Source organism: Notechis scutatus, chromosome 1 (assembly GCF_049901735.1).
Source record: "Notechis scutatus isolate UNSWTSFEM ecotype Mainland chromosome 1, rNotScu1.2, whole genome shotgun sequence".
Taxonomy (NCBI): Eukaryota; Metazoa; Chordata; class Lepidosauria; order Squamata; family Elapidae; genus Notechis; species Notechis scutatus.
The window spans coordinates 69,606,849-69,631,491 of record NC_142009.1 but is presented as its reverse complement, the minus strand read 5'-3'; the positions used below and the strand labels follow the sequence as shown (position 1 = coordinate 69,631,491).

Genomic DNA, 24,643 nt, shown 5'->3' with positions numbered 1-24,643 from the left:
ATAGGCAAAAGAAAAAATAAAGGTATTCCTTGCTATCTAACTTTCTAAATATTCTATTATCATATTTTATCATCTAGCCATTGATAAAAAAGATCCCAAATTTCATAAAATTGTTTATCCTCTTGCTCTCTAATTTCAAATGTCAATCTACTCATCTCAGCACATTCCAATATTTTCTTAATAATTTCTTCCTGTGATGGTATTTTCTCATTCTTCCAGTTTTTAGCAAATACAATCCTAGCCGCTGTTAACACATTTACAATCAGATATTTCAAATCTTTACTATATGTATCTGGTAAGATTCCCAATAAAAAGAACTCCGGTTTCAAATCTATACGTTTCTTTGTCATTTTTTCCAACCACATGCGAATTTTAGTCCAATATTTTTTAGCGTCCTCACAAGTCCACCACATATGGTAATATGAGCCAGGTATCTGATGACATTTCCAGCATTTTTCAGATTTGTTCTTGAACATTCTTGCTATTCTTGTCGGGGGAAAATGCCACCTGTAAAACATCTTATACAAATTTTCCTTATATGCTGTTGACATTGTCATTTTATAATTTTGAGACCACAATTTTGCCATTTCTCTAAATCAATCCCATATCCAAAATTCTTCCCCCAAACAATCATAGTTTCTTTAACTTGTTCTTCTTCTAATTTAATTCCCAGTAAATAACCATATAATTTTTTAATCACCTTCTCATCAGTACCCATCAAGATCTTATCTAGATCAGTCTGTTTATCATAGAATCCCTCTGTTTTAAAATGTTCATCATACCTTGAATGTATTTGCGCATATGAAAACCAATTCATCTTTATACCTTGTTCCTCTAAATTTTGTATCGATTTAAGTTCACCCTTTTCATCCAATAGTTCCCCATATCTAACTGTTTGTTCCTTCTTATAAATTATAGGATAGGAAAATGCTTCAATAGTCGATAACCAAACTGGAAATTTCAAATAACATTGTCTTTTTATCTTCTCCCAGTTTAACCACAAAGACTCCTGTATATAATGTCTTCTAAAATAACCCTGTGTTTTAGTTCCCTTATACCATAAAAAAGCATGCCAACCCAACAGCAAGTCATGACCTTCTAATGTCAACAATCTAGTCTTTCTTAATGTTATCCATTCCTTAACCCACATCAAACTTGCAGCTTGATAGTACAATTCCCAATTGGGCAGGCCAAAACCTCCTCTAATTCTAGCATCTTGCAAAAGCTTTAGCTTTATTCTCGCTTTCTTACCTTGCCATATATACTTCAACATAATTTTATTTAAATCATCAAAATAGTCTTTTCCGAGCCTAATTGGTATTGTTTGAAAAAGAAATAGGATTCTGGGTAAAATATTCATCTTAATTGTTGAAATTCTCCCTATTAATGACAATTGCAAGTTTTCCCATTTCTTCAAGTCTATAGCTATCTGTTGTTTAAGTTTAATATAATTATTCTCTTTTAATGTGCTACATCTTGCTGTCAAATGTATCCCCAGATACTTAACCTTATTCGTAACTTGGATTTTCAACAGGTCTGCCAGTTCTTCTCTTTGTCTCAGTAGCATGTTCTTTGTCTAAATCTTTGTTTTGTCTTTATTTATTTTCAAACCAGCCACCTCACCATATATCTCTATCTTTTCCAATAACTTTGAAGCTGTTTCTAACGGATCTTCCAAAATAAAGACTAAGTCGTCAGCAAAAGCTTGCAATTTAAATTCTTCCTTTTTAATTTTCATTCCTTTTATGCTTTTATCATCTCTAATATTTCTATTCAACACTTCCAAAGTCAATACAAATAGCAAAGGAGGTAGGGGACATCCTTGTCTTGTGCCTTTTCTTATATTAATAAAATCTGTAAGTTCTCCCTCCATCATTACCTTTGCTGTCTGTTTATTGTATATGGCTTCTATTGCTTGAACAAATTTTCTGGCAAAACCCATCTGTTCCAATAGTAATAACATAAATCTCCAGTTCACGTTGTCAAATGCCTTTTGAGCATCTAGAAATATCAAAGCCATTTGCTTTTCAGGATGTGCCTCATAATATTCCAAAGTATCCAAAATTACTCTCATATTATCTCTAATTGGTCTCTTTGGCAGAAATCCATTTTGATCTGGGTGGATGAAATTATTTAAGTATTTTTTAAGTCTTTCTGCTAAAATTGAAGCAAAAATTTTATAGTCTGCATTTAATAGAGAAATAGGTCTATAGTTCTTAATTTGCAGTGGATCAGCCTCTTCTTTTGGAATAAGTGTAATATAAGCCTCTGACCATGTTTTAAGTATCATCTTCTTTGACATAGCTTCATTCATAACTTCAAGCAATGGAATGCTCAATGATTCTTGAAATGTTTTATAGAATTCTGCCGGAAGCCCATCTGGACCCGGTGCTTTCCCATTATTTTGTTTCTTAAGTGCTTCAGTTAATTCCATCATTGTTATGTTGCTTTCTAGCATTTCTTCAGTCTCTTTAGGCATCTTCGGTAGGTTAGCATTCTGTAAATACTGTTTAACTTTTTCTTCATCAATATTCTCTTGTTTATATAGTTGCCCATAAAAATCTCAAACAATTTCCTTTTTCTCCTTGTTACCATAACAAACTTGGCCTTGATCATCTATTAACTTCAATATTTTTCTTGATTCTTTCTCTTTTCTCAATTTATATGCTAGCCATCTACCTGGTTTGTTTGCATCTTCAAAATAATTCTGTTTAGCATTTCTAATTTTCTGCACCAATTCTTCTTTCTCTATTAATTCCATTTTATGTTTAGTTATATCCAACTTCAATTTAATTTCCTTTTTCTGTGGCATTTTCTGTAATTCTTTTCAAGTCTTTTATACTCATCTTCCAAGATCTTAGTGGCTTGCCTTTTCCTAATGTTCTTTCTTCTTATATAATCTATTATCAAACCTCTAACATATGCCTTCATTGTATCCCAAACATTCTGCAATGAAGTATCTTCTTTTTTATTTTCCCTAAAGAAAAAAACCAATTCTTTCTCCATCCATTGTGTAAAATCTTTTTCCTTTAAAATAGTATTGTTTAACGTCCATCTCGATCTTTTTTTTTGTCCCTTCCATTTAATTGTCATTGGGCTATGATCTGCCCAAGTACTTGTTTCAATATTTGTTTCTTGAATATTAGATATTAATTCTGATGAGATCCAAATCATATCCAATCTGGACCATGATAAATGTCTATTTGAATAAAAAGTATATTGTTTAGCTTTAACATTTCTTTCTCTCCAAATATCTTTTAAGATTAATTCATCTGTCATTTTAAAAAAAAGATTTAGGGAGAGTCTTTCTATTTTGCTTTGTTGTTGTTGCTATATAATCCAGTTTATTGTCCACAATTCCATTAAAATCTCCCATCATAATTATATTAACATAGTCCAGTCCAGTTATTTTCATGTGTAATTTTTTATAAAATTCTTCTTGTTTATCATTCGGAGCATAAATTGCAATCAAAAGTATTTTTATATTATTGTCCATTATTTCCACCATTAATACTCTTCCGTCTTCATCCGTATAAATCAATTTTGCTGGGATGACATCTTTGATGTATAGAACCACTCCTCTTTTCTTACATTGAGTCAAAGAAGTAAATATTTTCCCTAATTTTGGTTGTACTAACAATTGTTCATGTTGTTTTTTGATATGTACTTCTTGTAAACAAATTATATCAAATTTTAATTTCTCTAATTTATGAAAAGTTTTCCTTCTTTTAACAGCTGAATTGAGTCCATTTATATTCATTGTAATCATTTTTTTTCTTCCATGATTATGCTTTATATTTAGGTCTAACTGCTCTCGTGGATCTCACTTCACGCTGTTCTTTACTATCCACCTGTCCACCTACTGCACCTTCCTCTTCTTCAATCTCCAGTTGTTCCTCTTGAAACTCAATTAATGAGACCTCTTTCTCTGCCTCTGCTTCTTTCCTTCCAAAAAATTCTGCATGGAAAAGTTTTGCTTTCTCAATTGAATCAATTCTATGTCTCTGTTCTTGCCACGTAAACATTAATCCTTCTGGAATCAGCCATCTATAATTCACTTCCTTATTCAATAACATTTTGGTCAGGAATCGATATTCTCTTCTCATCTCTCTCACTCTTCTGGGTATTTGTTTTAAAACCACAATCTCTTTACCTTTGTATTTCAATATCTTCTCTCTTACAACTTGTAGTATTTGTGTTTTGATGGATTTTTTGGTAAATCTAATATGGACTTCCCTTGGTAATTTATTTCTCATCGCATATTTTGTAAAAACTCGGTATACCTCATCTATTCCATCCATCATCTTTTCCTCTGTAATTTCCAACGCATCCGCCAAAATTTCTATCATTATCGCAGCCAAGTTTTGTCCTTTTTCTTCTTCTATATTTTGAAATCTGAGATAGAATTCTGACCTCTCCATCTCCCACCTCAACATCCCACTTTTATCTTGTTCAACCGCTGTTAATCTACTGTCAATATTTCCAATCTTCTCCTCTCTTTGTTCACCTTCTTCCTCAATTTTTTTGAATCTCTCATCATACTTCGCCATCATTTGTTGAATATTTTCAATTTTTTCATCAGTCTTCCCTGTTCTTTGTTCAATATTTTCTATTCTTTGTTCAATGGCGTCTGATTTTGTCTTGAGATCTTGGATTCCTTGCATAATCATCTGTAAAGTCACTTTTTCTTGTTCTTTATCTTGCTTCAACATTGTCTGAATCAAGCGTTGTCCAGCTGGTGGGGAGGCAGAGGTAGAAGTAGAAACACCAGAAGATATGGGTTTTCTGCTCATTTTGATGCTTCAAGACCTTCAAATTCTTTTTAACTTTTAATCCAACTGGCAGAATAGCCAATTATAATGCAAAATGGAAAAATCCAATAATAAAAAGCCCAATAACAAAAAAAAAGGAGAAAAAGAAGAAGAAAATCTTCAGGTTCTTCTAGACCCTAATCCAATTATGAAGTAGTCCAAAGTAAAAAATGAAAAATAAAAAGAAGAAAAAAAAACCAAAAACCCAAAAATAATAATAATCTTTAATCCAATTTGGAAGTCTCAATAATAAAAAAGAAAAGGCAGAGTGGTCCAAAAATATAAATGAAAAAAAGCAGAAAGAATCCCAGTAAAAAAAGGAGAAGAAAAATAAAGAAAAAATTCTGAGGCTTTCCCTTTAAAATAAAAAGCAAAAATAAGAATATTACTAAAATTAAAGTTTACAGAGAGGCTGGTGAGTAGGGGTACACGACTGAAAAAAAGATTTTAAAAAAAAGCAAACACACTGCACTCTATTTATTTGTCCAAGGCTCTTATTATGACTCTCTTCTCAACAAGCTTCAAGGCCAAGCCTCAAGTGTTGAAATGTTGATAAGGGTCCAGGAGAGCACCTGTCTGCTACGCTCTCCCTCTATCTTATCAAATTGAAATGTCCTTGAGAAGTAGTCTTTTCAGAGTTCTTCTCCAATTCAAATGAAATATTTTCAAGCCTCTAGTTGGCAGTGTTACAGAGTTTCTTAATCCACTCCCCCCCGCAGCCAGAAAGACATTTTTTAAATTGAGCAAAAAGAAAAAGTATTAACATATATATATATATATATATATATATATATATATATATATATATATATATATATATATATATATATATATATATATATATGGATCTTTGGTTATTCGGGTTTTCTCCGCGTAAGATTCAAAGTATCTAGGCAACGTTTGGCGAGGTCCCACTCGCCATCTTCAGGCTGGTGCTTTCGGCTTAGTGCCAGTGCAAGCAGTGTGTGACCGGAGCTGCCATCTCTCTATATATACAAGTGGTGGGGGATGGTGTGCTGGGCTGGTTGGCTGTGCTGCAGCCTCTTGATTGGTTGATGGAGTTGATGTTGGTATAATGGGCTGTGTAATGGCCTTTTGTTGTAGAGATATCCTGGATCTTGTGCTGTCATCTCCTGGGTCGTTAGCCTCTTGTGTTTTAACGGCTTGGGTAATGGGTTGTGTGATGGGCTTGTGAGTTCTTTTGTTGTGGTATCCTGGGTCTTGCGTTGTAATCTCCTGGGTCGTTTGTGTTTTGATCTCTTTTCCATTAGCCTCCTGTGTAGTAACAGCTTGGGTAATGGGTTGTGTGATGACCTTGTGAGATTTATTGCTGTGGTATACTTGGTCTTGTGCTGTGATATCCTGGGTCATTTGCTGTGTTGTGACTTCTTGAGTTCTTGAGGTGTAATTTCTTGAGTTTTCTGATGTGATGTCCTGAGCGGGTGGCTGTGATGTAGCATTTTGGGTTTTTAATATGGCTTTGAGTTTGGGGTCTGGGTCTGTGTTCGTTTGGCTTCGAGTTCGTGGTCGTACCACATCTTCATGGTGGGGGTCAGTTCGCTTCATGTATGGTTCAGAGGAGTTTGAAGTGGGTAGTGATGCAGCTGCAGTGCGGCTTCTGGTCTGTGGTCGTGTCTCATCTTCTGTGTGGGTGTGAGTCTGATTTTTCGTGGAAGTGTGGTGGTGGCATCTTGTGTGGCCCTCATGGGTGTGGGTCTGGTGTCATTTATCACAGTGATCCCCAACCTTTTTACGCCGCGACCCGGTATCCCCAACCTTTTTTATGGCGCGGCCCGGTACCGGCATTAGCTGGGCGCCACCATCTTTTTGATGAAAAAGTGCTTCCGGTGAGCTTTCTACCGGAAAAGCTCACCGGAAGCGCTAGCGCCATCTTTTTGATGAAAAAGTGCTTCCGTGAGCTTTCTACCGGAAAAGCTCACGGAAGCGCTAACGCCGCCATCTTTTTGATGAAAAAGTGCTTCCGGTGAGCTTTCTACCGGAAAAGCTCACCGGGCACTTTCATCAAATATGCGGCGCCCAACAAGCTCAGCGGCCCGGTAGGACTTGTTCCACGGACGGTGCACGGTCCACGGACCGGTGGTTGGGGACCCCTGATTTATCATGTTGGGTACTCGTCTGTTCATGAGGCGGGTTTCCAAATGGCTGGTAAGCGGGAGGTGTCATCTCTTTTATTCATGCTGTGTGGCGATTTTCTATCTCTATGGCTTCTCTGATTATTCTGCTACTGTGGTGTTCAGTTTTGGCGATAGTTCTGGTATTTTTAAAGTCAATCTCATGTCCTGTGGCTTTGAGGTGTTGGACCAGGGAAGAGGTTGGTTCTTCTTTTTGATTGAGTTCTTATGTTCTTCAACGCGTGCACTTATTCTTCTGTTAGTTTGTCCAATGTATGTGGTGAGGCAGGCAGTGCAGGGGATTTCATATACTCCTTGGTTTTCTAACTCGATTTTGTCTTTAGGGTTTCTTAGGATGGTGGATATTTTTCTGTTTGTGCAGAATGCTGTTTTAATGTTGTGTTTTTGGAGGATCTTGCTGATTTTGTCTGTAGTGCCTTTTATATATGGGAGGAGGGCTTTGCCGTTCTCTTGTTCTCTGTCTTGGATTTTGGTTGGGGTTTCTTTTTGGATTAGGTGGGTGATCTTCTTTCTTTGAAATCCATTGGCTGTTAGTACGTTGGTGAGAGTGTTTAGTTCGGTTTTTAGGTGTTGTTCATCAGCTAAGCATTTTTGTTCTGGAGATGAGTGTCTCAGCTACGGAATTGATCTGTGCTGGGTGGTGGTGTGAGAGTGCGTGTAGATAGCGGTTTGTATGTGTTTTCTTTTGGTAGATGGTGTGTCCTAGGGAGCCATTGGGTTTTTGTATACCAAGACATCTAGGAAGGGAAGTTGATTGTTAGCTTCTGTTTCCATGGTGAATTGTATTTTGGGGTGTAGGCTGTTGAGGTGTGTGAGGAAGTTGTTCAGTTTTTCTTTCCCGTGTGGCCAGATTATGAAGGTGTCATCTACGTATCTGAGCCAGAGTTTGGGTTTGTGATCATATTTTTCTAGAGCTTGTGTTTCAAAGTGTTCCATGTAGAGGTTTGCGATGACAGGTGAGAGGGGTGATCCCATGGGTGCTCCTTCTATTTGTTAGAATAGACCACAGACCAGAAGCCGCACTGCAGCTGCATCACTACCACTTCAAACTCCTCTGAACCATACATGAAGCGAACTGACCCCACCATGAAGATGTGGCACGACCACGAACTCGAAGCCAAAGCGAACACAGACCCAGACCCCAAACTCAAAGCCATATTAAAAACCCAAAATGTTACATCACAGCCACCCGCTCAGGACATCACATCAGAAAACTCAAGAAATTACACCTCAAGAACTCAAGAAGTCACAACACAGCAAATGACCCAGGATATCACAGCACAAGACCAAGTATACCACAGCAATAAATCTCACAAGGTCATCACACAACCCATTACCCAAGCTGTTACTACACAGGAGGCTAATGGAAAAGAGATCAAAACACAAACGACCCAGGAGATTACAACGCAAGACCCAGGATACCACAACAAAGAACTCACAAGCCCATCACACAACCCATTACCCAAGCCGTTAAAACACAAGAGGCTAACGACCCAGGAGATGACAGCACAAGATCCAGGATATCTCTACAACAAAAGGCCATTACACAGCCCATTATACCAACATCAACTCCATCAACCAATCAAGAGGCTGCAGCACAGCCAACCATGCCCAGCACACCATCCCCACCACTTGTATATATAGAGAGATATCACACACTGCTTGCACTGGCACTATATACCAGCCTGATATAAATAACCAAAGATACATACAAATACCCATGAGAACCTCAGAAAACATATATATATATATATATATATATATATATATATATATATATATATATATATATATATATATATATATATATATATATATATATATATATATATATATATATATATATATATATATATATATATAAAATAGCCAAAGGGAGCCTCTATCCTAAAAAAAAAAATTAAAAATTCAAAAAGGAGAAATATATATAAGAGAAAATTAACTACAAAGTCGCTGCTGAAGTTCCAAAAAAAAAAAAAAAAAAGAAAAAAAAAAAAAATCCAAGCCTCAATTTGACATCCCTTTAAAAAACGCCGCTCATACAGTTTTGTCAAAGAAAAATCTCACAGATTTCTTCTTATATTCAGAGTGTCCTTTCAAAACTCAGCTAATTAGCAAAAAAAAAAGTTTCTCACCCAGCCGAACATACTTTCACTCTCAGCCCTTCCTTACCGGAGCTGTCCCAACTTCAGCAGCTATGGAGGCTGCCTCTCCGCCGCCAGCAATAGGACTTCTTCTGTTTTGTTTTTCATGAGATAGCAGAAACCATATTGTGAGTAATGGTCCATAATACTCAAAATATAGCAGGCACCTCCTAAACTTGGTTTCTTAGGACCAATTATATCAGTAAAAACAACATCTAAAGGTTCTTTGGTCTTAAACCCATTAAGTCTGTTTGCTGGAGTAACCTTGTTTTTCTCTTGGCTACAAGCTTTACAGTTTAAATACTTGCTACAGGATTTCAATTTTAGTTCCTCTGACAATTTGACAGTTCGTTTCAACATTTTGAAATTAATGTGCCCCAGACGTCTATGAAGTAAATGTATACATTCATCATGTGGCTTAACATTGCTATAAACTGAGTTAGCCATCTTCAACTGGTCATCATGTATCACATATAAATTAATCTCTAATGTAGCGTAATACTTGTACCCTCTTTCTCTATTATACAGTTATCTCCCCTAAAGGTTACTACATAACATCTAAAGGTTCTTTGGTCTTAAACCCATTAAGTCTGTTTGCTGGAGTAATATGCCCTTGTTTTTCTCTTGGCTACAAGCTTTACAGTTTAAATACTTGCTACAGGATTTCAATTTTAGTTCCTCTGACAATTTGACAGTTCGTTTCAACATTTTGAAATTAATGTGCCCCAGACGTCTATGCAGTAAATGTATACATTCATCATGTGGCTTAACATTGTTATAAACTGAGTTAGCCATCTTCAACTGGTCATCATGTATCACATATAAATTAATCTCTAATGTAGCCGTAATACTTGTACCCTCTTTCTCTATTATACAGTTATCTCCCCTAAAGGTTACTACATAACCAAGATTAACTAAAACCCTTACTGATAGTAAATTAAATTTTAGTGTAGGTATATATAACATAGTTAAATGTTCATTTATACAAGAACAATACGCAGTATGCTTACCAGAAGCTTTGATCTTCCATCCATTTGTCAATGATACATGTCGCTTACTTGTAGACATCTTTACAAACCTTTTTCTATCTTTAGTAATGCATTGCAATGCTCCACTATCAACAACCCATAAATCATGGTTTACAGTTGAATTGCTAGACATAGCAAAACTAACCTTTTTCTTGGCCTTCTGGTGTTTACCAGTATTCTGTTGTTTTCCCTTCTTACAGAATCTAGCTATATGTCCCCTAGTCCCACAAAAAAAAACATTTCCTAACAGTATAGGCAGTTGAAGACAAATCCTCTTCTTGTGGTTGTTCCTTCCTCAGTTGGTCTCTATCCAGCCATCTTCTTGCTTCTTCTAACAACCTTCCAGTTATGTCAGTCAATGTCAGTTTATCTCTGGGCAGGATTTCCAGTGAAGAAAAGTAATCATAACTTTCATCCAATGAGGAAGGAATGATGTAAACTTGATGCAGCTCTGAAAATATCAGTTCCTTTTCATGTAGGTCTTGAAAAGTTATTTTCATGAAGTTCAAATGAGCTAACATATCTCCACCTTTCAGAAGACATGCTCTAAACAGTTTATGTGTAAGAAGTATGTGTGCACCTACACTGTCACGAACATAAATCCTCTTCAAATTCTCCCAACACCTAGCAGCAGACTAGCTGCTGGTCACTCAGTGTTAGTCCAATTATACAAAGAGCTCGCTCGTTGTTCTGTTTAAAGTCAACAAGCTTCTTGGCATCGTCCTCATTTTCTGGATCCCAAGCATTTACATCCGGTGGGTCTTGAACTACATTCCATAATCCTTCTCTATGCAGAAGTAGACTGCACTTCATAGACCAGGAAACATAGTTTGTTCCATCCAACCGGATTATCAGTGATAGACTTGTTGAAGTGTCTTGTGCCATCTTTACCAGGATAGTAAACCACAATTAAACAGTAAACAGCTGTCTGTATGTAGTACTGTGCATTCACACCAACTCTCAGTTATCTGAGCCTGGTATGGCCTGGGCCCATAACCAGTGTTGAGGTAATTCCCCGTTAGAAGAATGAGCGCATACAGGGAGACATAGTGAGAGAAGTGAAGAATAACACATACACACAGCACACAGATACACTGTACAGTAAATGTAGGTTTTTACTTCCAATAAATGTTTAAGCACAGTCCAAGATAAGCAGTCCAAGTCATTCACAGGTAAAGCAGTCAGTGTTCAGTTCAGGGATAATCCAAATATCAAAATCCAGTATCAAAAAACAGTTCAGTAACAGACTTACATCAACAATCAGTAACAGTCATTAGGAGGAATGGCAACTCTCTCCAATAGAAGGGAACAGAAAATCACTGAGACTCTCTTCTGAGACTAACACTAACAACCCAGGTTTCTGGCTCCATCTTATGGCCATTTGAGAAACCACACCCAATTACAATTTTTGCATTTTCTTAAAGATACAGTATTAAAATGTCTATCCTAGTTTATATATTTCCAACCCAAATAACTGTTAGGTGACTTATATTCCTAACAGTATTTGAAGACTCTTGTGTTGTAAAATATTTCTAGGTAACCTGATCTGTTATTCTTGGCAGCCTCACACAGTTTTGGCGAGGCTTGTGCTTATCAAAGTTAATTAGTTTGCAGCAGTCTTTTAACTGGGGATTCGTGAGAGGTTTCTGTTCCCTTTGGTTTTTATTTATTTATTTATTTATTTGATTTGCCAATTGTTTACAAGATAAGTATAAGTGTATACATAGTTGTGAATACATGAAATGGGTACATATAAGAAAAATAAAAGAAGAATAAGAGAAACAATAGGACAGGGACGGTAGGCACGTTGGTGCGCTTATGCACGCCCTACAGACCTCTTAGGAAAGGGGTGAGGTCAATAATGGTTCGTGTTTGTTTTATTGGAAAAGAGTTTGGGTCAGAACAAGACCTTAGTTATGTTGTTTATTTGTTAAGGTAGCAAGAATAATAAATAGACATCAAATTTAGATGCTTAAGTCAACAACCACATATTGAATCCCTGCAGAAGAGCCAGAAATTATAAACTGGACAAGTTGCCATTATTGGAAGTTACAGAAAAAGAAAATGCAAATGCACTGGGGTGGGGCTGAGTCTGTTGAAAGTCCTGGGTTTCTAGTTCACTCCCAACTGAGGACTGCTATTGTGCAGAGTGGCCAGAAGGGCAGATATGCAGGGGGAGATAACTGAGGGGGGGGGGCTGAAGAGGAAGCAGAGGAGATAGTTTCTTATCTTACTAAAGCCTGGGACTGAGAGTAACAAAGTTCGGTTGCCATAGATTAGGGTGTATCCTCACCTGCTAACCAGTGGGATTCACTTAATGATAGCAACAGAGATTGCCAGAATTGCCATCGCTAAGTGATACAGTCCTGTGATGTCAAGCTTTATGAGTAGATAATTTAGTGACATAAATTTTGGTCCCAATTACTACCATATTGTTAACTTGAAAACTGCCTGTAATGTAGTAAGCAAGTTTTATAACAATATAATAAAAGATTTTTTTTGAGAGAGAGAGAGAGAGAGAGAGAGAGAGAGAGAGAGAGGAAAGTATGTAGAAATTAAAGAAAATATATTTAGAATCAAGATTTCCAATGAAATAGTGTCACCAACAGTGATGGGATTCAAAATTTACCACCACCAGTTCTATGGGTGTGGCTTGGTGGGTGTAACTTGGTGGATGTGGCTTGGTGGTCATGTGATTGGGTGGGTGTGGCCAACTCAACATCAGCCATGCGGCTTCCCTGGTGGTCGGGGGAGAATGTTCTCCCAATCTCCCAGCCAGCGCAGGCTCAGTCATGCAGCTTCCCCAGAAAACCAGGGGGGAGAATGCTCTCCCATTCTCCCAGACAGCAGAGCTATGCAGCTTCCCTGGTAGCCAGTGGGGAGAGTGCTCTCCCAGCCAGCACGGCCATGCGGCTTCTCAGCCAGCATTCAGAGGCAAGCAGGAAGATTCAGGAAGATCCGGGAAGCAAGGGAAGCTTTGGATAGAGCTGTGGGGCCAGCAGTGAAGCAAGCCAGGAAAGTCCAGGGACATTGGGGAGGCAGCACAGCGGCCTAGGCTGGCCCGGGAGTCAACACTCGACCGGCGCTTGCAGTGGCGAAGGCAGGTAGGACAGGTCGGGAGTCGGCTCCCCCGTGGCTTGCACAATCACTCACCCAGGGAGATCATGGCCGTGGCAGAAGGCAGGCAGGAATGGTTGTGGTGGGCGAAGGCAGGTTAGCAATGGTAAGATGAGGAGTGACTGGGCAGGGCGGGCGGACAGGGCAGGGTGGGGCAAGTGGGTAGGCAGGGCAAGTGGTGAGCAGGCAGGGGCAAGGGGCAACCTGGTGACCAGGCAGGCAAGGGCAGGGCTAGTCAGGGGTAGTATTAGTTGGTTCTACAAACCACTTAAAATTTCCACTACTGGTTCACCTGAACCAGTCCAAACCGGCTGAATACCACTCCTGGTCATCACATAGGAGCCAGGGCAATGATCATATTTAGTCTTGCTGAAAAAAACCCCCAAATGTTTTATGATATATAAAAGACTAACAAGCACATTGTTACTTAAGCTTTTGAGAATTATGTTCATCAAATAACTGGATTTTAGAGCTAAGAAAAAAGAAGAATGTATATACCGTATTTATCGGCGTATAACACGCACTTTTTCCCCTGAAAATAGGGGGCAAATGATGTATGCGTGTTATACGCCGATATAATGTTAAGAAGCCTTCGGTGAATGCTGCTGGGATCGGGATCAAGGACACAAATGAAAGAAGGGGAGGGAGGAAGCAACTGAAGCCTGTCCTTCTCTCTGGGTCAGCTCTCTCAGTCGCTCTCTCGCTCCTCCACCAGCACAGGAAGAAACTGCTTCAAAGAAGCGGGGGCTTTTCCTGTCGCCGCAGCTTCCCTGAAGCGCCCGTTTCTCCCCACCCCCCACCCCGTCCGCCCGCCCGCCCGCAGTGCTCCGTTCTGCCTGCCTGCCTGCCTGCCTTCGTTAATGGTTGAATCGGAACAGCTTCGGCTGAGTAAAAGAGGCGAATAGTTATTATTCTCAGCCGAAGCTGCTCCCAAACAACCAGAAACTAAGGCAGGCAGGCAGGCAGGCAGAATGGGACACTGTGGATTGAAGCGCGCGGGGGTGGGAGTGGGGTGAAACGGGCGCTTCGGAATAGCTGCGGCGACAGGAAAAGCCCCCGCTTCTTTGAAGCAGTTTCTTCCTTGGATGGTGGAGCAGCGAGAGAGCGAAGCCTCCTTCTCTTCTCTTCCCCCCGGTCCTTGCAAAAATTTTCTGCTTGAAACCGGTCCCTGGTACAAAAAGGTTGGGGACCACTGATTTACCTTATAAGTGGTAATAATATTAATAAAAAAAAAGTTCTGAGCTACCCTTATTTTGCTTCAAAGTTTTTATTTAGAAATTTAATTTTTTTCCTGAAATTTCCCTCTTAAAATGAAGATGCGTGTTATACGCCTGTGCGTGTTATACGCCGATAAATACGGTACATATAATTGGCTGGGGCAAAAAGAAGGGAACAGTAACATGAGAGGTGAAAGTTAGCTAGAATTACAAAAGTTCAACAAGTAGCTATTACAGCTGATACAGACATTCTTATCTAAGTAACCAGAAGACACAAAGGCACTATAGTTTTGGTTTAATCCATAAGAAATTATGTTAAATTTCTAATGAATTCTAGCCCTGCTATTTCACCATGAAATGTATTTATATCAATTTGTTTAAGCTGTGCTTGTTAGTCCTTTATATATAATTGACCTTGAGCTCAGAGAAATAACTGAAATGTTTCTCTCCTGGTTTTTTTTTTTAAATGTTGTCAGTTCTGATATCTGTTTATTATCTTTTGTAGAAATTAGCTAGTTCAACTTAAGAGGTTGTGGAATATTGTTATGTATCAACTGTGAATATTTTCTCTCACATATTGGTTATCAAACATATAAACATGGAATAATTTTATAGACACATATGTTGAATGCTCAACTTATGGGAGAAAAGGAGCATTTTCAATTGTTTTTTTTTTATGAAAGTCGAGTTCATAATAAGTAGATAGGTTAGTTTACTAATAATATGAAAGCAGAAAAATACATGCAGATTGTGTGTCTGTGTGTTTATAGACACACATACTAAATATATCTTCTAATACAGTGAGTTATCTTATATTTTTCATATGTGTTCTTTTCCATGTAGAGCATTATCTCAGGGTATTGTGACATTTCAATTACAGCCTTCAGAATCTGGAAAAACATGCTTAACTAAAAGCAAGGTATGTTAACTAAATAATAAATTATAATAAATAATTACAGTTGAAATTAAACTCCCAAGTAATGTAAGGAGGAGGTGGCTGAAGGAATTCAATACTATTGGTTATTGATTATAAAAAAGGAAAGATTCTGCATTTTATAAAGAAAGAAAAATATTTTTATTATCTTTTACTATAATTGGAATGAGACCTGGGATTGGTCAGTACAATTTTCACAATGACATTTACTAAAGAAATATGTTGCATTTAGACCTGTAAAACTGTAATCAGTAATAAGTAATGCATGGTCTACTTCTGAAATGATCTGAGTTTCTCTGAGTAGCTGCTCCTTTCTGAAGAAAACTTACAGTATTTTACTGACTTTCTGATTTATTATTTTTGTGCAAGCATTTTTGCATAAATAATTATCTTTGTGCATAAAGCTCCAATTAATAAACTTTTATAGTTGGGCTAAAGTTTTGAAAAAGACAAATACCCATCACAGGTTCAATAATTAGGACTTTCACATTCTTGCTTCCAATTAATAGATACCTAGGTATAAGTTAGAGGGAAAGCAAAATAAATAAATAGCATATGACTTTGGTAAATAATAAAAATAAAGTAGGCGCACAACTCTCATAATTTTTCCCCATTCTGTTTTCCTCTCCTTCTGTTTTTATGTTAAGTTTTTGTTTTTGCTTTTAAAAATGTTACTATTGTAGAAAATGATGTTTTGTAGTGACTGTCTTTTATCTTTTTCTCAAGGGTTATTATTTTCCAGAATATATGTGGTAGAAAATGTTTATAATTTTCCATTGAGGGTAATCTATTTATTTGATGAGGGTCACTCTACAGCATTATTCAGATGCAGCTAATGAAACAGTTACTTTTTTTATCTTCATTTTTTTATTATTAAGGTGACCTTCAGGTAGTGTAATGTTGTGGAAACTCCATGCAAAGTCATCTATCAACATGCTATCTCCATAGAGTCACTTTCTGTAGGATGACCTAATTAAACTGATTTTTTAAATTAAAGAGGAATGTGCAGATGTTCTTTAGTAACTGACATGTCTTTAAGGCTCTGCTATGCTAAGCAATAGCAATAGCACCAGTGGTGGAAAGCTGAGTCAACCTTGAGCTGGTGAGGATCAAACTGCTGGTATGAGCAGTGAATTAGCCTGTAATACTGCATTCTAACCACTGCTCCACCATGTCTCTAAGGTAATGGCTTTGATAGCAAACCATGCCTGATAACACCTCCAGTCCTAGACTTAAAACTGAATGGTTAAATCAGCATCAGAAAAACAAAAGGACTATATTACCACAATAAAATTAACAAATACTTGACCAGTTATTTACTGAGAGAATGTATGCTTTCAGAACATTTTTATCTTTTTATACATAGGTCCTAAAAATTAAAGTTTTATCTCTGATTTTATAGCTTGGATTTGACCAGCCTGTTGACCAATATGTCAGCACTAGAGTGGGAAAACATTGAACTTCCACTAAAAGACTCATACTCTCTTTTTTCACATCAAAATCCATTTTAGGCTGAATATTGTTGTCCACATAACTTTTTATGTTCTCCCAATTCAGTTTGTCTTCAACAAATTTGAGCTATTCTTAAAAGTTGGCATCTATCATCAGTCACATACTAGACAACAGTCCTTATATAGATAAAAAACGTTCTTCTCTCCATTTCAGTGTTCTAAGGGTTTTGTATCAGTACTACAATCAAGTAAACAGGCATTCTTTGTAACTATTTCTAGACCGGAAGCCATCACATTATAACTTCAATATTAAACAATAATCCAAGATCTTATTATTTCCACCTTTAGGTATCTCTTCAAAAATATTTTTTCAAGGAGATTTTTATATCTTCTTCTTGATGTTTATCTTCAGCTGGATTGTGGATTTGTGTGTGGCCAGGCTATATTGTACAAATACTGGCTCCTACCTCAGCAGGGTAACACAATAAACTTGCATTTGTGATGATCATTGAGAATGATGAAGATAACACTTAATTCTTCTCAGTTTTACATATTTTATTTCCAGGGGTGGGATTCTACCAATTTGGACCGATTCTATAGAACCAGTTGTTATGATTCTACGCAGTTTGGAGAATCGGCAAATCATGCCCCTGGCTGGCCCTGCCCCTCTCTGCCCACCCCTCCCCTCCCTGCCCAGTCAGTCCTTATCACTCATGCGCAACATAGCACACATGCCCGACATTGCTGACTATGTTCTTCCCCACCCAGTCACTCCTTAAAGTATTTCTTTTCCCCCCTTCCTGACAATCAGCTGTTCCTATGATCAGCTGTGCTGGGATTCCCCTAATTTACTGCTTCGCCCAGGAGGCTTCCCTGAGGCCCACCCCCTCCATTTTTTGCCTTCCTGAGCCCCCAAGAAAGCTTCCTGGGAGCAAAAATACCCCCCAGGAGGCTTCTCTGAGGCTTAGAAGGCCCCAGAACAGAGCACAGGGGGGTGCTGCATGTCGCTTCCTAGGATCCATTTTTTCCCCTTCCTGAGCCCCAGGGAAGCCTTCTGGGAGAAAAACGCCCCCGCAGGAGGCTTCCCTTGCCTGAAGCCCAGAAGGCCCAAAAAACAGGAGGGGGGGAGAGTGCTGCCAAAAAAAAGAAAAAAGCCATGCCCACCTAGCCACTCCCACCTAGCCATGCCCATAGAATTGGTTGTTACAAAATTTGAATCCCACCCCTATTTCCCTTAAAATAAGAATTAGTAATGTCTGCAATAAAAATTAGTAGTGGTTTCCATCCCTCCTTGTAACCAACATCTTTTTTGAAAGGTGTGTTTAGTTTTCTGACTTTTAATTGTGTCCCTGTCTCCTGTAAGTGAGCTTGCTATTCAGCCTTCGGTAGGAATGCTCAGAGACAAGACTTATAATTGTAATTGTTCAGTTGGCCACTTGTGCAGTCACACTCTCCATTTTCCTTCTCCTCTATAGGTGTTGAAGTACTTGCATTTCTGCGTTATATTTAATTTTTTATTATCTGAAAGATTAAATTGCAAAAGAAGTTGGGAATCAGTACCTTTGGTGGTGTGTATATGGAAATTCTCAGTCATCCAGGTCATGGTTGTCCCGAAGGTGCTTTTTTTTTCAAGAGGCAATGGAACTTTCTGGTTTTTCTTTGAAGATATTTCACTTCTCATCCAAGAAGCTTTTTCAGCTCTGGGTGGATGGTGGGAACTTTGGTGGTATATTTGAGGAATAGACTTACATTTTTTTTTCTTAGCTGTAAAAGTATTCTGAATGAAACTCTGGGCATATGCACATCTCAAACAAAGACGCCATTTGAACTGGTCATATTCTCCCCCAGCCTAATAAATAGTGCCCTAAATGTTAATAGCTAAATCCTCATTATTTCACAACAATAATGAAATATCCAAATGGCTTCAATATCTCATAAAACCAGAGAAACTGTGAAATATGATAATTAAAATATGATCATATGATCAAGAAACTCAATCTCGGGCTGCCATTCCCTATCAACCCAACTTAATTCATAATATTGTGGGGATAAAATATGGAGATATTCTCTCTGAAAAACCATATTTTGCTCTCCAATTACTGCTTACACATAAACCCCATCGTTATAAATAATAGATTGGACACTTTTTGAAATCAAAGCAAGAAATGGCATGATTTAAAAAGAAAAACAGACAACATTTGGGCATATGGCAACTACTTTGAGAAACGTGTGGATGTTTTAACTGTGGTGTTTTTTTTTAGCTTTCTCACATACGTGTTGGCTGTCCTCCATGGAAAAGCATAATTGTAAACAAGTAAGTGTTCCTTTTCTACTTTTGTGTTATCTGCTTATGTTTCTTGTAACAAAGCTAAATATTAAAACAATAAAATGTTTAGTGTGTCTGTGAATGTAACAAATATACCTGCGATAAGACACTTTTTGCCCTAAAAACAGCCTCCAAGTGGGGGTCGCTATCGGGGCCTGGTGCAAGAGCGGCGGGGCGGAGCTCTGCAACTGAAGCCCTTCAAGCCCAGGTCCTCTTCCTCCTCCTCCCACCCACCCACCCACCCTCCGCCCGGCTCGGGCGCTGCGAGAGGCCAATCTGGAGGTGGGGTGGGGTGGAGGCGGAGGGTCTCTGGCGGGGCCGCCCAGCCAGCCCGAGCCGCGTAATGGCCCGGGGGAGTGGGGGGAGAAGGTGGTGGGGGTGGACTGTGGCGCCCCTCCTTCTGGGCAGCGGGGCGGGGGCGGCAATTTGCTCCTCCGCTTCTCCCTCCCTCTTTGAAAGACCGGGAGGGCTGTGCTTGGGGCGGGGGGGTGTCCTCAGGAAGTTCCTGATGGGACCCCGCTGGGCAGGGCCACCCGGCTCCCGAGCTGCTTTCCAGGGTCCCCTTGGGAAGAAAGGGTCCGGTGGGCGGTGGAAGAAGGCGGCGCCCTCCTCCGCCCCCTGTCCCGTCCCGTCCCTCCTCTTGTCCCCTCCTCCCTCCCCGCTTAAGAGAAAGATCTGCCTCCCCTGCACCGAGCTTCCACACGGCGCCGCGTCTCCCGGCCAGCGCGCTTGCGACTTGGGAACCGGCCAAGCGACTTTAAAACCGAGCGGAGGCCAGAGATAGCCGGAATTACCCCTCCACACCACACACACACACACACACACACACACACAGAGAGAGAGAGAGAGAGAGAGAGAGAGAGAGAGTTGGCAGCTGTCCATCCCCCACCCTTGGAGTCCCGATGGCACGCACGCGGGGGCTGTCACAAAGAAAGGGAGAGGAATGAGTACCAGCCTGAGAAAGGCGAAGCTGCCTCTCTAAAGCATTTTGGTGGCTTTGTAAGTTTGGGGGAAAGGGGTTGGGGGTGTCAATCAAGAATTATATCCAGAATACCCCAAGTGTTACAACTTACCGTGTTGCCGGCGTATGAGACGACTTTTTGCCTTGAAAAGCATGCCTCCAAGTGGAGGGGTCGTCTTATACGGCAGTATATAACAAAAACTATATTTTGAGTGGAAATGTTGGGGGCTCGTCTTATACGCCCAGTCGTCTTATACGCCAGCAAATACGGTAAATATTTTTATTAGCCATATAGTATTTTGATTGTGTATTATACTGTTACAAGAAGAAAGTAGAATCTATAATTCTTTATTCCTGTGTTTTGATTTACGTGTATGGATTTGTGCCCAATAAATCCTTCATTTCATAAAATTTCCAGATTTAAACTTTTCATATAAACATATTTCCTTTATAAAATTAATATCTAAGGCATGATTTTTACAATTTCTCTGAGAACAAATTTCAGGCTCTGTAAAGAAGGCTCTTTATAAAAAGCATGTTGAAACTCTGGAAAGAATGCAGAGAAGAGTAATAAGGTTGATTAGGAGACTGGAAGCTAAAATACAAAGAATGATAACAGGAATTGGGTAGTCTAATGAAAAGAAGGACTAGGGAGAGACATAATAGCAGTGTTCCAATATTTAAGGGCCTCCTACAAAGCTGAGGGGGGTCAAACTCTTTTCCAAAGCACCAAAAGGCAAGACAAGAAGCAATGGATAGAAACTCACCAAGGAGAAAAGCAACCTAGAACTAAGGAGAAAAGTCCTGATGGTGAGAACAATCAATCAATGGAATAGCTTGCCTTCAGATATTTCCATCGCTGTAGGCCTTCAAATGAGACTGGACAAGCCACAACAACTTTGTCTGAAATGGCTTGGCATCTCGTGCTTGAGCAGGGGTTGGACTAGAGCAGGGGTCATCAACCTTTTGGACCAGTGGTGGGATTCAAATATTTTTGCCACCGTTTCGGTGGGTGTGGCTTGGTGGGCATGCTTTGCGCACGTGCACACACTTAGCATGCGTGCACACACCAAATGTGCACTTTGCACAGGCGAAGAGCCGTTTGCGCAGGCAAAGAGGCATTCTAACTCACCTCCTGCAAGCCTGCATGATCCCGGTCACTTCAGCAACTGCCGCGTGGCACTATTCTGTGCTGCGCAAAGCAGCTACGCTTCAAATTCAGCAGATAAAGGTGAGTATGGGAGCCCAGGCGGGCAGGTGGACCCAACAGCAGAGTGGTGGAGAGAACTGGTTCAGTCTCCGCTGTTCATCGGTGCTACCGGCTCGCCAGTACTGGGCCGAACCAGTAGCATACCATCACTGTTTTGGACTCAGGGACCACCAAACTCATAATTTTAAATCCCATGGACCACAGACCCTGGGAAAATCCCCCCAAAAAGTCTGCAGGAAAATTCCCCATTCCATTTTCCTACCAATCAATTATTCTTTATTTGGGATCACAGGATACCGTCTCCAGCTCCTTTCTCAGGGGGAGAGCTTCATGCACGGAAAGCAGCAGAAGCAGCAGAAGCCTTTCTTTCTCTCCCCCAAACTCCACCAGAAATAAGTCTTTGTGAGACTTGTCGCGGCGGCACAGCCCCTTGGAGCAGGATGCCGTGCAAGGTCCCAAAGTCTCATTTCTGGCGGAGTTTGGGGGAGAGAAAGAACGACTTCTGCTGCTTTCCTTGAGTGCAGCCTGTTAAGGTAATTCCCCATTAGGAGAATGAGTGCATACAGGGAGACGTATTTGAGAGTAGTGTTTGAATAATACACACACAGCACACAGATACACTGTACAGTAAATGTAGGTTTTTACTTCCAGAAACGGTTTAAGCAAAGTCCAAACAAGCAATCCAAAGTCATTCACAAGTAAATCAGTCAGTTTTCAATCCAGGGATAATCCAATAACAATGTCCAGTGTCAAAAACAGTTCAGTATCAGACTTACATCAAATCCAGGAATAGGAGTCAATTAAGAGGAAACGGTAATATTCTCCAACAGAAGGAAACAGTGACTCACTGAGACTTCTTCTGAGACTAAGATTAAGCAACCCAGGTTTCTGGCTCCATCTTATGGCCGTTTGAGAAACCACACCCAATTACACTTTTAGGATTCTCTTAAAGAGACAGTATTAAAATGTCTATCCTGGTTTATATATTGCTAACCCAAATACCTGTTAGGTGACTTACATTCCTAACACAGCCAAAAGCCGAAGAAAGATAGAAGTGGAAAGCAGCCCGGTGGTAAGGCCAAGCATGTGGGACATATGGGGCAAGTTCCCCCCTCTGCCCTTTCCCCCCTCCCCTCACTACTTCGTGTTGTTTACAATGCAATACAATTGCTTTGGGGGTGACATTTCTCTGTGGATGACCAAAATTTTCACACAGACCACCAGTGGTCCCCGGCCCACTGGTTGGCGACCACTGGTCTAGACTTTTCTTAAAAATCTCCTGTGATGGAGCACAATTTCTGAAAGCAAGCTGTTCCACTGGTTAATTGTCCTCACTGTTAGGAAGTTAGGAAATTTTCCCTTAATTCCAGGTTGTTTCTCTCTTAGATCAGTTTCCAACCATTGTTTCTTGTCCTGCCCTCTGGTGCTTTGGAGAATAATTTGATCCCCTCTTCTTTATGGCAGCCCTTCAAATACTGGAATACTGCTATCAGGTCGGCTTGCTCTTCTTGAATGAGATCTTGAATAAGGCTAGCCTTGTTATTAACCAACTTGATATTTAGCAGCTGCAGCTGAACCTCAGGGCCTCCAAGGGTATACTGTCTGGGAACTGAGGATGAGCTTAGGGGGCTGGAACACATCACCAATATAAGTATATAAGTATTATATAAACACTTTTTTCTATTTTATCATCAGGGGCATCTTCCTGTGTAATGGCCAATCCTCTGGTTCAGAGGTGGCATTCAGCAGGTTCTGACCGGTTCTGGAGAACCGGTAGTGGAAATTTTAGTTCGGAGAACTGGCAAATACCACCTCTGACTGGCCCTGCCCCCATCTATTCTCTACCTCCTGAGTCTCAACTGATTGGCTGGGTCTTCTTTTGTTGCCCTGCACAGGAGAACGAGCTGGAAAGCAGCTTAGTGGGGTGGGGAAGGAATGGGATTTTGTACCAACCTTCTCCCAGGAGTGGGGAGGGAATGGGGATTTTGCAGTAGCCTTCCCCTGCCACACCCACACCACACCTACCAAGCCACGCCTGCCAAACCACACCACACCTACCAAGCCACGCCCACAGAACTGGTAGTAAAAATTTTGAATCCCATCACTGCTCTGGTTCTTGTATCCCACGCCCATCACTACTGAGATATATTGTCCTGCCCTATATCCCCCAAAATAATCATTCCCTCTTCTCACCAACCCCCTTGCTCAAAGACCTAAGGGCTCTGCCATCCTTCTCCAGTCACTCACAGTCATACACCCAAGCATTTGGACTGCAATGTCCTTGCAACAGTGATTCCATCACCCTATGGCGAAACTGTTACAATATACTTTATTTGGTGTGCCCTTAAAAGAAGACTCTGAAACCTCAACTGATTCAAAATGTAATGGTCTGATTGCTGACAGGAAGTGCTTTAAGCAGTGTGATGTCTAGGCTTATTTAGATTACTACATTGATTACCAATAGGTCTGTGGACCCATTTCAAGATGTTGTTGTTTAACTTTTAAATCCCTACATTCTTTAGTGCCAGGCAGGGGTGGGATCCGACAGGGTTAACTACCAGTTTGGTCATTTACGAGGTTCGGTGATTTACAATGTGCTGCCCTGCACACTGCCGGCACGCCTGTAAATCGTCATCAGCATGCTGTGTGCAGAGAAGCAGCCTTTCAAAAAGCCCTTTTTTCCTGCTTTTTTAACTGCAGCTGTGCCTCGCACGGCAGCTGAAGTTGAAAAAATAAGGAAATAAAGGTCAGGAAAGAGCCTGGGTGGATGGGTGGGGAAAAACATCATCAAACACAGAAACGGTTCTATGTCTGCTGCTCTTCAGAGCTACCGGTTCTACAGAGGTGGACAGAACCGGTAGAAACCCATCCCTAGTGCCAGGTACTAGTAGGATCATCTTCTTTCACCAGAATTAGGCTGTTTCTTCTTCTTCTTCTTTTTCTTCAGCGTTTGTCTCGCTCTGGCGAGGTCCGCTAATGTCCTTGAGTACTGCTTCCACGCCTCTCTGTCTGCCACGTATGTCGGGTCTGCCTTCGCGATCTCTAGATCGGCCTTGATCGTGTCCATCCAGCGTTGCTTGCCTTGATCGTGTCCATCCAGCGTTGCTTCAGAATTAGGCTGTTTCAGTGTTCATATGTTCATCCTGAGGGAAGCAGGTCTAAATGAAGAGGGGAAAAGGCTGGAATTGTGACTTCTTCATGGCAGTCTCCCACACTGTGGAACTTTTTGTTTATTTATTATTTTTATTTGTTAAATTTCTATATTGTCCATCTCACCTTAGCAACTCTGGT

At 40.1% G+C, this 24,643-nt stretch overlaps 1 protein-coding gene across 1 annotated transcript in view; it reads left to right on the top strand.

Annotated features, from left to right (window-relative positions):
• Window positions 1–24,643, top strand: part of CATSPERE (catsper channel auxiliary subunit epsilon) — a 134,577-nt gene that overhangs the window by 79,720 nt on the left and 30,214 nt on the right. Inside the window, exons 14-15 of the mRNA XM_087963436.1 lie at window positions 15,314–15,389; window positions 19,117–19,169. Of these exons, the coding sequence (XP_087819562.1) occupies window positions 15,314–15,389; window positions 19,117–19,169 (129 nt within the window). The remainder of the gene's footprint in view (window positions 1–15,313; window positions 15,390–19,116; window positions 19,170–24,643) is intronic.